Below are 14,473 nucleotides of genomic sequence, written 5' to 3' on the forward strand. Positions count from 1 at the left end.
TTGCGGAAGTGTTTATAGCGTAAATTTTTACAGCTGCTTTTCTTTATCTCATCAAGTTTGGAACATGCTCCCTCTCTCAAACTCCCGGGAGCATTTCCAGGTGGAGTGAGGCCTGTGGCTACTGGGAAAGGGGGAGGGGGCTGTGGGAGGGCAGAAAGGTAGACACTTTCCAGAGGCTGCGGCTGTCAAGGGATCCCTCAACACTCCAACAAGCCTGAACTACATGGAGCCTGTCCAAAAGTGTTCAAAGGTGTATGTGTGTACGTATGGAGGTAGAGGAACATTTATCCTGGGACTTTTCTGTTTATTTCAAAAGATTCCTCCATCTGTTAAAACAGTCCAGCTGTGCATTTACACTCAAGATGCAACTCAATGCTTTCAAGAAACTCCACCATATGCTGGAGCTCCCCATCTTTCCCTGCTCTGGCTTCCCCATTTGTTGAAGAAAACAACAACCGTGGGCATTGCAGAGGTGCAAAAGGGAACTTGCATGTGGCACTACTGTTTATGGGTAACTGATGCCCACAGGAAAGGGGTCAAGCAAGCTTAGGGCAAGTGCCTCATAGTTATTTCAGCTATGTGCGGACATGACAAATAGGGAACAGTGCATGACTTGCTGAAGTTCACACTGGAACCCTACCTAGGCTGTGGTGATTCAAAGAACGGACTGCAGGGGTTTCCAGCTGGGACACTCCCACCACAGTACAAAATCTTCCTGGTCCTGGAAACCAGGTGATTTCCGACAGCCAATCCCATGCTAGCACCTGGGATCCAAGATTTGCTGCGCTTCCTCCCTCTTGGCAATTCACCTTTGAGGCATGCTACGGTAGGCTATTCCCGTACATCTTCAGAGCATTTTGTGTCTGCCTGCTTGCTGTTGTCTCTGGTCCAGACAGCTACTTAGTGCTTCATTTGTGGGAATCAACCACGCCAACCCCCAGCCCCAGGCAAGTAACAGAATGGACATTTTCATTGCCGAAACTGAATCCCCTCCCCAGGCTTTGTGTTTTGATGACATTTATTGGGGGAGAGAGGAGACTAATGGAGGCAGTTTGTCACTTGCTACTTCGCAGGAGGACATGGTGCAAATCCAATTTTACAAGCACAAGTACCTGAGCATTCCAATTTGTGATGAATTAAAAACAGAGTAAGATAGGAGCAGGATGAAGAGCTGCTGCTAGCCAGATGCCATTTTGCTGTGGTTGGTCCTGTTTGTGATGGTTAGGTGGGTAGCCGTGTTGGTCTGCAGTATAATAGCAGGATTTTCGTCCATTGGCACCTTAGAGGCCAACACGATTTCCAGAGAGTAAGCTTTCGAGAATCAGAACACTCGGGAAATCCTGTTGGTCTCTTAAGGTGCCACTGGACAAAAATCCTGCAGTTCGTGATGGAGACAGATCGGAAATACTGCTGGCTTTGCATGTTGATCCCAGTACTCTTTTGCACCAAGCATGATCACATGAAGCTGCTTTATACTGAATCAGACCCTTGGTCTATCTAGTCAATATTGTCTAGTCAGACAGACAGCATCTCCCCAGGGTCTCAGGTAGATGTCCTTCACATCACCTGCTATCTTCCTAACTGGAGATGCCTGGGATTGAACTTGAACTTCTGCATGCCAAGCAGATGCTCTCCCACTGAGCCATGGCCCGACCAAATGTTTATTAAGGTTGCCCAATACTTCCTCTGCTCCCTTTTAAGACTGTTACAGTCTGCAAACCTGGCTTGTATCATGGCCGGTATCTCATTCTCCCGGTCTTCTCTCTCTCTCTACCTGTCTTTTTGATGGGGTGAGGAGGTGGAACATACAACTTTAAAATAGCTCTAGGGAACTCTAAAGCTTGAATATTACTTTTCAGTGAGCAAGGTTAAGAGGTCCCTAGAACACTTTAAAATATATATTTGGCCACAGAAAAGGTGTCACCCGACTATTGCTCTACAGCAATTTGTTCCTCAACACCTGCAGTTCATTCTTACTTATTTAAAATATTTTTATCCAACCTTACTTCTTAAATGCAATCCCTGGTACAACGACCGAAGGATACAACAGTTGCAACCTACAGAAAAGCTGGGTGCCTATGGCTTGTTTAAGTCAAGGTTACAGGTGCCCTCACTTACTGCAGCTGGAAGAACATTTAAAAATACCTCTAAGATCAGACCAGGCTGATCTAATGGAATCAGTGCCAATTCCATGAGACAGACAAATACATATGAATCATACCTTTTGGTCCACCAAGACCAGTCTACTCAGAATGGCATCAACTTTCCAGGGTCTCAGACAGAGGTCTTTCATATCATCTATTCCCTGATCCTTTTAACTAGAGATGCCGGTGATTGAACTTGGGACCTTTTGCATACCAAGCAGATGTTCTACCTCTGAGCCACACCTCCCTCTTGACCACTCCAATTGGACTGAGTATTTTTAATGTTCTTCAGGCTATGAAGGAGTGGAGGTCAAAAAAGCAGCTTCTGTGCAGATGAGTGAATGCCTAAAGAGTACCACAGGAAAATGGTCTGCAACAGGAATCGTTGCTCATGGGTGGGTTCATGGCTCAATGGTGGAGTATCTGCTCGGCATGAAGAAGGCCTTAGGTTCAATCCCCAGCATTTCCATGTAAAAGGATCAAGTGATGGGAAAGGCTTGTAGCCAAGTCCCTGGAAACCCACTTCCATTCAGCATGACCTTGATAGACCAGTGGTCCTGTATATATATATATAAAGACAAGTGTCCTGACTGACTCATCAATGCCCAGGCCAAACCCCTGGACCTAGAAACGTGGAATTTGGGGAGAACGTTCCTTTTGTGATGCAGAGGCTCACTAAGAAATTCACCCCCTAAGGGAGTAAAAAGGGGTAAAATGTGTTTTCCCATAGGGATAGTTTCCCTGTCTGGATGGCAGGCTGCTGCCTGCTTGCACCTGCACCGCTGCCAGCTTGGCCACTCTTCCCTGATTGGGCCAGCCTTTCAAGGTCATTTGCATATGCGGCCTAATTGAGCCTCACTTCCAACATTCTAAACAGTCTGCAGTTGCTACTGGGAATCACTGCATGTGTCCTGAGGTAAAATGCACCTCCCAGTCTTCCCCTAAAATTTCACTCAGATTGCCAATCTCCCTGTGGGGCCTGGCTTTCCTGCATGGCTGGCAGGCTCCTGCCTGCTTGCACCCCCCTCTCTCTGATTGGTCAGCTGTGGAACTCTGTGTTCTGAGGTAAAAAATCAGGTCAGGAAACTGCAGACAATTGAAGAAAGGCGGTAACTTGATTTAAAGTAGTTAAATACCATAGTGAAGCACAGGTATTAAGATAGTTTGGTATAAGGCAACTTCATGTGTTCATGGCCCGTGTTTTCACCCCACTGTCATTTCTGTTCAGAAATTTTGCAGGTTTTTGTAGCTCTTCATGAACTCACAAAACTTGCTTGAGCAAAGGAAGGAGTGAGGACAACATTCTATCATACTGTCTTAAACTCTCTAAGAAACAATGGTCTGATCTCCAGCGTCAGAAAGCTGAAAGTAGAATGATAAACCCTTCCTTTCCTGCACCATACAACACTCATTGCTTTTGTCCCACAGTCACACTGTCGATCAAACAAGTTCTGTGGGATTTTCACGCACCAGGAAAAAACCCTGCAAGGATCATGCATATACCATTAGGCAATGAAAAGATTTTATCACACCGCCTTTCCTTCCTGGAACATCTTTCTCCTGTAACATGTCTCGGTGAAATGAGAATATGAAAAGGCATCATAGCATTCCGTTAGGAGCAAGGGCTCATTAAATATTTTTTCCCTCTGAGTTTTTATTTAGCAGATTGAAACATTCCAGCTAATGACGGCTATCTTAGGCATCACTTGGTAATGGGCTACCTGCACTTAAGCAGGCAAACGCTTTAATGGCTTGTCAAGCATTTAAACATTCGGTGTGCCCTTATCTGAAGGACCCAAGTGCACCAGGCTGTCAGCTTCTCTGCTGCCTTCTAAGGCAAATGGTTGCTAGTCTTCATCTTGGAGAAAGGAGGAGCCTGGTAGAAAGTGAGTGACAGATACTCGTAGAACCATATATTAAACTGCCAACGCACGCTTATCTCATCGACAACTTCCGGTTCTATAGATTCCATACATACCGAGGAAGAGGCTGGAAGTGATCATAAGGCATGATTTCTTTAAATCCGTCGCTGTGAACAAAACGAGAATTTATAGAATTAGTGGCTAAATAACAAATATTGTTCCCTTTAGGTTAGGCACATTCATACTACAAAAGAAACATAGAACACATGCACAACACAGGAGCCAGTATGTGGTTACAATGTGCAACTACAGCTGGAGACCTCTGTTCAGAAGCGTCACTCAGCCGATAAAGCTCACTGGATAATTTGGGGCCAGTCAGCCACTCTCAATCCAACCTACATAGGGTTACTAACCTCCAGGTAGGGTAATTCTTCGAGTTCTCCTAGAATTACAACTGATGTCCAAACTACAGAGATCAGCATGCTGGAGAAAATGGCACCTTTGGAGGGTGGGCTTTACAGCATTACACCCCTGCTAAGCTCCCTCCCCCTCCACAAACCCCGTCCTCCTTAGGCACTGCCTCCAGATCTCCAGGAATTTCCCAAGCCAGAGCTGGCAACCCTATTTACAAGGTCATTGTGCAGTAAAATAGAGAAAAGGGGCAAACTTGTACGCCGGTCCTGAGCTTCTTGGAGGTAGGGCAGGGTAAAACATTCCAAGGTGGATAAGACTGGGATGTTCTGGGCATGTTCAAGGAGCAGTCTGTGTCCCCTTCCCTCCAATTTTACTGAGTTGCTAACAATTATAGTTCTTAGATTTTAGAGTCATAGAAAAATCCTTAAGACCACTGGGATTTTGCCCCTATGGCAGCAAAGAACTTTTATGTCTATTAAGGAGTGGACTGCAGCTTAATCTCTATGCCGTTTATCTTGGAAGCACTGCCTTTGTCTCTTCATCTTGAACTGAAGAATATACTGGGAAGGTAAGAATGCCTGGCAGGATAGCCAGTCAGGGTGATGGGAAATAACCTACTGGGGCCAATGGTCTGATGAGGTATAATGTAGCTCCACATAGTCATACGGCTCAGACCAGGACAGCCCAGGTGGGCCTGATTTTGTCAGATCTCAGAAGCTAAACAAGGTCAGCTTTGGTTAGTAATTAGATGGGAGTCCTCCAGAGCAGACCAGGGTTGCAGAGGCAGGCAATGGTAAACCACCTCTTGTCATGACAACTCCACCAGGGGTTGCCATAAGTCAGCTATGACTTGAGAGCACTCTCTACCACCACCATATAGTCATAAGACTTCAGGGATCCTAAACTAGAGAACACGGACTCTTAACAGTGCAATCCTAAGCAGAGTTACTGGAGTAACTCTGTTTAGGATTACACTGTAAGTCAGCATTTGCACTTGCCCTGCAGCCCTGGACTGGCCATGATATCTAATAAAGAGGTGCAATAAGAAAGAGAACAGAACGTTCACCCCATGGCATCTCAGCGCCTTCATTTTTATAGTACTGATATTAACAGCAAGTACTCCTACAATGTGCCCCCCCCATTTTTATAATGCTCTCATCCAATGTTGGAAAGATTTAGGAAACTATTCCAATCTGCATTCAAGTTTCACCAGACTGGGTCTACAGAACAGGCCCTGGTAAGTTCAGAGCATCTTCGGGTCATTTTTGACGGTTACGTTCAGCCAGGATTAGAGGAAACAGGACAGTGTAGTTATAGGAAATGAAACCCACAGAGAGGATTTCCTTTTTTTTTCTTGGATAGGTCTCCAACTCTGCCAGCTGGCATTTGAACGTGAGGTTCTGGGCTAGATGCTGCTGTGTTATTTTAAGATACTTAGAGCCAGAGCCAGGAAACAGCACCAGACAGTCCAGCGGCTGGATCACCTTGAATGCCGTTGTGCAACTCAATACAGCCAATATATGCTGTGGCCTTTAGGAACTTGGCAACGGTATCATGTGGTCTTTGAACCACAAGCATCTTTGTTTTGCATTGCATTCATTTTATTGGAGGCTGTAATCCTCAAGGGGGGGGGAAAAGGCTTTACTTATTATTGTCCGTATGGAAAAGAGGAAATACGATACTGTTGGGTTCAGGTGAATCAGTGATGCCCAAATTAGACACCAAGCATTGCCCAGAGAGAAGAGTGTGCAAAATGCTTCCCCTATGCTTATGCTCATGTTTGTATGTTTTAATAGCTAATGTTTCATGCTCTTCCAAACATTATATGGTCTGGGGTTTTAGGTTTCTGGGTTTTTATGCTTCTGGGTCCCTACTTGTTTTTCTGCTTCTGGGTTTCATTGGCTGGTTTGTTAATTTAAATGATTTTATGGGGAGTATTTTATATGTTGGAAGAGGAAGACTAATGCTGTCCCTTGCTCAGGTTTCAGAGGAGGACAAACCAAAAAGTTATAAAGATAGAGAGGTCAGGGATCTGTTTACTCTTTACTGCCTTGGCACTATCCTTTGATGTGTAGACTGCTATTCTCAGGACTTTCTCCTCTTGACAGCTCTTCTTCCTCTCTTTGTCACAATCTCCATCTCTCCTTGCCATCTTGCCTGATGGATGCAGGACTTGTACCGCCATCCACAAGCATCCTTAGACTAGAGAGATAAACAGAAATCTATCTCTCCTCTTTCCTATCAAGTACGGAGTTCCTACAATAAAGAACTCTCATTTCTTTTCTAAACCTTAACTAAGTTCTGATTGTAAGTTTGTTCTTTTCTCTCTCTCATGCACATCCAGCCACGCAAGCTCCTACACCCTGTGTTTCTCTGCAAACAATGCAACTCTGCTCCTATTATATTTATTTTGCTTTATTCTGTGAACCACCTCAATCACGTGTCTGAAGAGAAGCCATATAAATGCGTTCAATAAATAAATAAATGCTGGAAGTATACACCATTCAGTGTCTCTTGGAACCAGGCCGAAGGAAGCAATGTTCCCCCCTTCCATCTGCCAGACTATGGACGGCTGACATCTCCTTGAGAAAGGAATGACCCAGATTGCTTGTTACAGCCCACACTTCAACTGACGTGTATCGGGGACTCACAGGTTTCCCACCATTGCCCAGAAAGCACAGCTCTGACTGATTGCGGAAGAGTAGGAGGAGAACATGCTGTGGCACAAGAATAAGCCAAGTTTGGAAGGACAATGCCTGACCATTGCCCTGGGAGCTGAATTTAAAAAAAAAACATTACGAATCTTTTTGACTGCAAGAGAGAAGCATGTCTCTAGTTTTAATCCGGAAGCTCTGCGTGGGTGTGGAATGTCGGTGTCACAGATATGAAGAGTTTGGGAGAGAGTAAACAGGTAAAGATCCAAAGGAGATGCATCTGACAAAGAGAGCTGTAGTTCTTGAAAGCTACAATAAAATTGTTTAGTCTTAAAGGTGCTACTGGACTCTTTACTACTAAACAGGTAAAGAGATACAACCAAAACATGTTCAAGCATATGTGCCAAATGGGATAAGAAGTTTGCATTTCTAAAAACTATGGCCCTGATCCAGCAAGAATGAGCCATATGGGCAAAAAAAATTACATGGAAATGTTCCTATGTCTAATAGCCAAAGGGTAGATCTCTGCACAGACAAGCAGATCTGTATAACAGGAACAACCACAGCTACAATGTAAAGTTTGGCACATGTGGGACAATCCCCAGGTTTGTATAAAGATTGTACTTTTTTTAAAAAAAAATCACAACTAACTAAGTTGGAGGTAGCCAAGAGGCTAGAAGATGCGGAACTAGATGAGCAACTGGTCTGAACTGGCAGGGCTCTTGTTGCGTTTTTAACCCTCATCTAGATCAGCCAAACTGGCCAACTCGGCATGTATTTCCTTCATCCTAGTATAGATAGGAACACACCAGTAAAATAGTAATTTTTTCCCCTTTTTGAAACTTTCACACCTTACCCACTCACGTTGGTGGGAATCCACACCTTGTGATCCAACCGAATGTCTTTCCCATAGTCTAAATGATTCACTCTCAATGGATGTGGAGAAGAAGCATAGATGCTGCCAAAAGGATGTTCAGGTGGCATTTCAGTACGCCAGAGCAACCTCAAACAGCAGCGGATGTTACCTCCAGAAGGTGAGGGGGAAATGAAGAAGAGAAAGGAGAACGGAAGACACTGAAGGGGTTTGCGCAAAGGGGGGGGGGCAAAGAGAGCCGGGAAGAGAAAGAGGAAGCTGGCAGGAGTAAATAAGTGGCTCGGCATGGGCAAAGTGGAGTCTGAACCAGTATGGTAGGAATGGAAGGAGGAACGAGAACTGAAGACAGTAGGAGGGGTGCAGATAGCATGATGGTGAAGGGACTTCCCTCCCTCACGACTCCTCAAGGGCCCCCCACTTGTTTGCAGCTATAATAAGGAAAGGTTCTGCCTGCACTAAGAGCAAGACCGTCATCCCATTTGCGACACTGGGTGACTAGCCCCTACTGACAGGGATCCCATGAGGATATGGAAGCATCTCCATCCCTTTAGGTCCCCACACAACACACACACACACAGGTGATAAAGGCCCTGTGGTTAAATATGTCAAAAAAGAATCCCTTAGTGAGCCCTGAGCAGCCCTAAATAAATGCCAGCCACCCATTTATACATCTGCAATGCACACCTGGATGGGCAGGGGTCCATGTTACATTCCTTCAGCTTGGGCTTCGGTTTCTTATTTTCAGGGTAGTAATGGCAGTACTGATCCGGCACAACACGCTTTGATCGGATATCCACACACTCGGCAGAGTTCAGCTGGTAACCTGGGATGGTGGGGGGGAAGGGAGGGGAGGAAGGGGAAGCACAAGTTCTAATTAACAAGTGCAGATCAGCAGGAAACCATGAGGGGTTTTTTGTATGCTTGTTTGTGTGGTTCATTCTTTCACCTTCTCTTGTGCTCCCCCTAGTCAAACACCTCCACAAACACTATTCTGTGTGCAGTTCCATAGGTACATGCTACTAAGCCCATAACATTCACCTGAGCAGTTGGAATGTTCACAGCATTCTATAAGTGCTCAGCAGCAGAGCCAATAGCTATGGGAGTCTCATTTCAACCAGCTTGAAAGCCAGGTTCTCACGATCAACAGGAATAGAAGTTTAAGAAAAACTGCACCCTCTCTTGGTTCCTCATAAAGTTAACCATGGCCTGTATGTTGATAATTCAGCACTGGAAAGATCACAAACCTTTTCATACAGAGGAACAAATACATACACTTGTAAAGATTTGTGGCCACTTAATGGAGTATTTGAATAAGTTTGTCAGTTGAGTACTGGCACCTCTCCGGAGGTGCAGGGGAGAGTGGAGTCTGGATGTTTTACCATAGAGATTTGGCAAATCCATTTGGCAATGACATCACTTCTGGATTTGCACCAGAAGTTATGTCACAGTGTTGTCATGATGATGATTCCTGTCCCCCATTTTGCTTTCAATGCTCCACGCAGCAGCAGCAGGAGCATAAGGCTCCAAAGCGGAAGACGTGGAACCACTATATTTAAACTACTGTATTCAACCATACACTTGGGAGTGGGGGAATTTAAGAAGTGGCTGTATACATACCCCTCTCTAATGCAGCTGTAGGCCCATGTGCCCAAAAAATGCACCGTTTACCTGTTAAGATATTGGTGTGCCAGCAAACAAAATGGGAGGGGAGGGAAGACAAAGGTCTTCTTTGACCAGACAACATAGGGAGCCAAGCCCCAGTGGCATTGCCAGCATCTCAGGAATTCACCTTGGACCCCGTTGGTGGCTGTGCAGATCTGGGAAGTGCTGAGGGCCACAGGCCACACCTGTTGCCTTCTGCTGCACCAGCAGTGCTGCCACTGCCCTGGTTAGTTGGTTGATCTGGCTCTGGGTGCCAAGCCAAACAAGCTGGTGTGTCATTACCAGCAGCGGGAGTTGCCTACCCCTGATGTAACAAGTACTAAAAATATACTCATAGCAGTTCATTATACAGAGCAGGCAATATCTCCTGGCTTGCACTGATGCCTTACTAGTCTTGGGCTGATTTCCCTGCAATCCTCTCCTCCGGCCAGAGCTAGGTGGGGACGCATTCCCACCCCACATCCCTCAGATATTTCATGGTCTGTGGCCTGCCTGTAGTTTAACTGAGGCACCACCACACAGGCTGGCAGCTTTTGCAGTTTAGCAGCAACAACAACCCCAAAAAGTATGCTTCGTGTCGCTCCAAAGAGTTTGAGAAACAATTAAAATGAAAAGCCAGATTCTCCGAGATCCAAAAATACCACTGCATTTAATGTTACAAAACCCAAAAATATTTTTTTAAGAACATTCCTCCTAGCAGAGTAAAGGGAGGGGAAGCAATGTTGAAGATACCAGTGGGTGTAAATTATCTATGTAAGAAATCTGAGTTTTATGACCTCCTCTGCTGCTTTCTTGCCCAGAGTGTACGCGGGTGGGGGGAGAGGAAGTATATTCAAAGAACTGACTCAACATTTAGGGCAAAGGAGGGAATGTACTGGCATGTGTTCTTAAGCACCAAATTAAAAAAAAAAGGTAGGAACCACAAGAATGAAAATCCAAAAGCCTCTGTTCCAGCGTCAAAAATTCTGCATTGTAATATATCAAAGGTTTCAATCAGAAGTTTCTCGGCTGAGCTAAAATTTCTTTCCACAGGGGAGCAAGCAAAACTGAACTCCAAACCCACCGGTAATACAGATTTCATTAGCCAGGTCTGCTGAGCAAGCGAAAGACCCGGGCAAAAACATAAAAATAAAATAAAAGCGAAATGTAAATACTGAACACTTTAACTGTTTATTTAAATATGGCTGCACTTTATGGGACATGCTGGCTTTCTGAAATCCCTTATGACTTCACCACCACGAGACTGTGCGGAGGGAGAAAGGTTTTGAACAAATAATCAACGAAATGTGGAATGACAGTGCAGTTAATCCTTTTTTAAACAAATGATTATCTCCAAAAGTATCCAAGCCGTTCATAATGCAAAGGAAAGAAACCAAACAGACAGGCGAAAAAGGAGGCCAATGACCTTAAATCAGAAATATTTAAACTGTATAGAAAAAGAACAAGATTCCTGAAATGCCCAGTGAAGATGTACTTCTCAATATTTGCTTTACAAAGCATATATAAACCCAGTTCTCTGAGTTCTTTTAGTTTATAGCCTTGGGAAGCTGGCCTTGGACCTCTGTCTCTCTTATGGGGCTGACCTACCTCCTCTCTCTGATTGACTTAATTTTTTTTTTCTGGTAAGCTCCAACTTTTTTCCTCGGACTTCTGAGCTGTTACGGCTTAATGGTGCCACGAGGAAATTTACATACCCCATGCTACAATGGTCAAGAGTGAATGGGGAATATCTTACTGTCTCTCTGCATGAAACATCTTACAGAAGGGTGCTCAAGTGTGGGGAGATGCAATGTTAGCTGGGAAGCATAGTTTAAAAAGACAGAGCCGACCGAGATCACTCCTCAGAGGGTTTGTTAATTTCATCTTTGCCTCTCTGAAGGGAAGATGAAATTGACAGAGCCTTCAGGAAGGCACAGATGAAATTAAAAAACTCTCTGAGGAGCGATCTCTGCCAGCTCTGTCATGTACAGAGGTGAAATTGACAGAGCCTTTGGCTCTATCTTTTTAAACTACTCTTCCCAGCTAACATTGCATCTCCCTACACTTGAGCGTCCTAGTGTAAGATGTCTCATGTAGAGACACTCTTAGCCTATTCCTGATCTCCTAACTTTGGATAAGAGATACAGCAACACTATACCCTGCACTATCCTATCTTCTTTTTTCTCCATTTTTAAGTTTTTGGCAACAACTGGCTTGATTAAGAGTTCTGCTAAACTCAAAAGTTCACATGCTTAGGTATAATTTGGTTGGTCCTAATAAAAGCTATTTAGGGGACTGAACTGCCATCTCACTTCCTAATGGAACATCCAAGTTTATGATTGGTGCTTTGCTTATTGTGAAGAAGGGCAAGCCTTTCACACAGTAGCAGACCACAGCCATCTTTTGCTCTTTCCCCAAATCAGCAAGCCTTGTTTAGCTAACAAGAGCATCGCTGTCCTCCAGAGGGAGTGGCTGGGATCTGCAGTATGTTGGGGGGGGGGCAGCATGGAGAATTCTCTATTCCTTTGGTGACATGTTGGAATAGCTTCAGACATGTCTGAACTCAATCGTGTATCGTTAGAACCAAAAGGCAGAAAAAGCCATATTATGCTTTCCTTAAGATTCATTGTATGAATATTTTGATGATCTGCTCTTCTTTGGAGATGTTGATTTAAATGATACCATATTTTACCATTTGTAGTGCCAGGAATAATTATGTCAAAGTGCCAGGTTGTCTCCTGGAATTGATCATCAGAAGACAATTCAAGAAAAGGTCTTTTAAAAAAAAACCTCCTAGCGACATAGGTATAATTTTGTTTAAGCAAAAAAAACCCCAAGGGAGTAGCTCGTTGTTTATAAGTCACAATTGTCAGTTATGTTCCAGGTTTGTATCTGAAACCTGTGATTTAATTTTTTTTGTAGAGCAACAAAACAACAAAAGGAATTACAAACAGATCTATAACTACTTAACTAGCTGCAAACTTTGACCTTCTGCACTTTTTAAAAAATGCAAGCAGGGAAGAGTCCCAAAGTTACAGCACAGCATGAATTTATAGCATTTTTTTTTTACAAAAATCAGAGTTAGAAAGCTGTAAATCCGCCACTGGCAATCCACAGCTGTATACACTCCCCAGCCACATTCATAACTCACCTCCTCCGCATGTCACTGTGCAAGGGAAGAAGTCCGTCTGTCTCCACTGGTGACTGATGGGTTGATAGAAAAAGAACTGAACCATGCTGTCTTTCGGGGCAGTGTACCTGGTCTAAAGAGAATCCCATTACAACAGATTTGAACACCCTACGCCAGCGTTCTGTGGCCCAGCGCAGCATAATTCATGTACAAATCACAGCACTGAGAACTACATGATAAATGGGGAGGGGGGGGCGTATAACATTACACAGGGAGAAAATCTGGAATGCCACCATTCAAAAAGCAAGGCATTTTTTGTTTCTCAGATATTTGCAGAGTGTATTTATAACACTTGCATTAGTATCAATTTTATCATGCTATCAATGGCAGCTCTTCTTTATGTTCAGTAGGTGAACTGCTGATGGATATCTGTATGGGTTTTTTTAGCAGGTTGCTGCTACAGTTCGGGCTGTTTGCACCATGCACTTTGATGTGTATTGGTTTTCATGACATTTTATTGTTTTATGGAAGCTGCCTTTGAGGCTGAAGAAGCAGCTCTGATCTCAAGGGGGGGGGGGGCGGAATCCACTGGGCTTATTCCTAATCTTTTCCCCCAATGGGATTTAAATAGTTATGCTAATGTAAACTTCTTTGCAAGGAAGAATTAATCTGAAGTTTAGGATGGGGATAGAATGTGTGTATTTAGGTCCCTGTAACTTCAGAGGTAGCTATTGCAGCAAAATAATGCTTTAATAAATGTAGTCTTTAAGGTGTCCCAGACTTCTGTTTTATTTTCCTATAACTTCTTTTCTTTCCTCTCACCCCTATCTCAGAGCTAAAAACTACACACTGAACAATAGCTGCCCCTTTGCACTCCAGAAGTGAAGCGATTGCTCTCTCTCTCTCTCTCTCTCTCTCTCTATATATATATATATATACACACACACACACACACACACACACACACACACACGTTTGAAATGAGGTTTAGTATCTTAGGGGTAACAGGTGGTATATAAATGTGAAGAGAATTCAAAGTTTAAAATACTGACACAAGCTTCAGCCACTCCTCTTAGCTACTGAGCGTTCTTCCTGGAATTAGAAGGGTAAGGTCAAAGGCAGCTGCTCCATCAGAGCTTGTTTGGAAACCACACAAGGGAACTGAAAAAGTCGAGCTAAATAGGAGGTCCTTGTTTCTTTCAAATTGCCGAAAGCTGAATTGGTTCGTCTAGGCAATTAAGCTTTTAATGTGACAAGTGAGGCTCTAGACTACTTAAAAGAAATATCATGCTTGGACAACATCTAACACTCCTGGATCCCTTAACTGAAGGTAAGGGACTGGAAGCGGGTCAGTTTGGCAACATGCCAAATATGGTCAACTGCCTGCCTGTCATTTGATTAACATCAAATACTCCATGAAGCCAAAACATACTACTTTGTAGGTGGCAACTCTCCATTTTTTAATTTCCTTATGTTGTCATGCTTTTGGCAAGGGCTGTTTGACCCCGAGCCATGGTTAGACCCTGGAAACACAGGAAAACTCATCCAACTGGCCGCCTACTACAACTGCAGGCAATCTCTGAACAGGAAGAATGAGCCTGCTTCCTTCATTACATGCCTGCCTTTAAAATTTGCTCTTTTAAAAGGTGCTTTTGTTGCTTCTCTTTATTTGTTTTAATTTCATTTTGTTTTTGTTTTAAATGGAACTGGAGTCTGACCTTGGTATTCCAGAATCAAAAACTAAAGAGAAGATC

The 14,473-nt window shown here is 43.9% G+C and overlaps 1 protein-coding gene across 1 annotated transcript in view; it reads right to left on the reverse strand.

The window, feature by feature from the left end:
• The window catches only part of ADAMTSL3 (ADAMTS like 3), a 200,124-nt gene that overhangs the window by 75,714 nt on the left and 109,937 nt on the right, over window positions 1-14,473 (reverse strand). The window contains exons 9-11 of the mRNA XM_055002297.1: window positions 12,741-12,852; window positions 8,633-8,771; window positions 4,123-4,173 (exon numbers count right to left, since the gene is read on the reverse strand). Of these exons, the coding sequence (XP_054858272.1) occupies window positions 4,123-4,173; window positions 8,633-8,771; window positions 12,741-12,852 (302 nt within the window). The remainder of the gene's footprint in view (window positions 1-4,122; window positions 4,174-8,632; window positions 8,772-12,740; window positions 12,853-14,473) is intronic.

Source organism: Eublepharis macularius, chromosome 18 (genome assembly GCF_028583425.1).
Source record: "Eublepharis macularius isolate TG4126 chromosome 18, MPM_Emac_v1.0, whole genome shotgun sequence".
In the NCBI taxonomy this organism is placed as follows: Eukaryota; Metazoa; Chordata; class Lepidosauria; order Squamata; family Eublepharidae; genus Eublepharis; species Eublepharis macularius.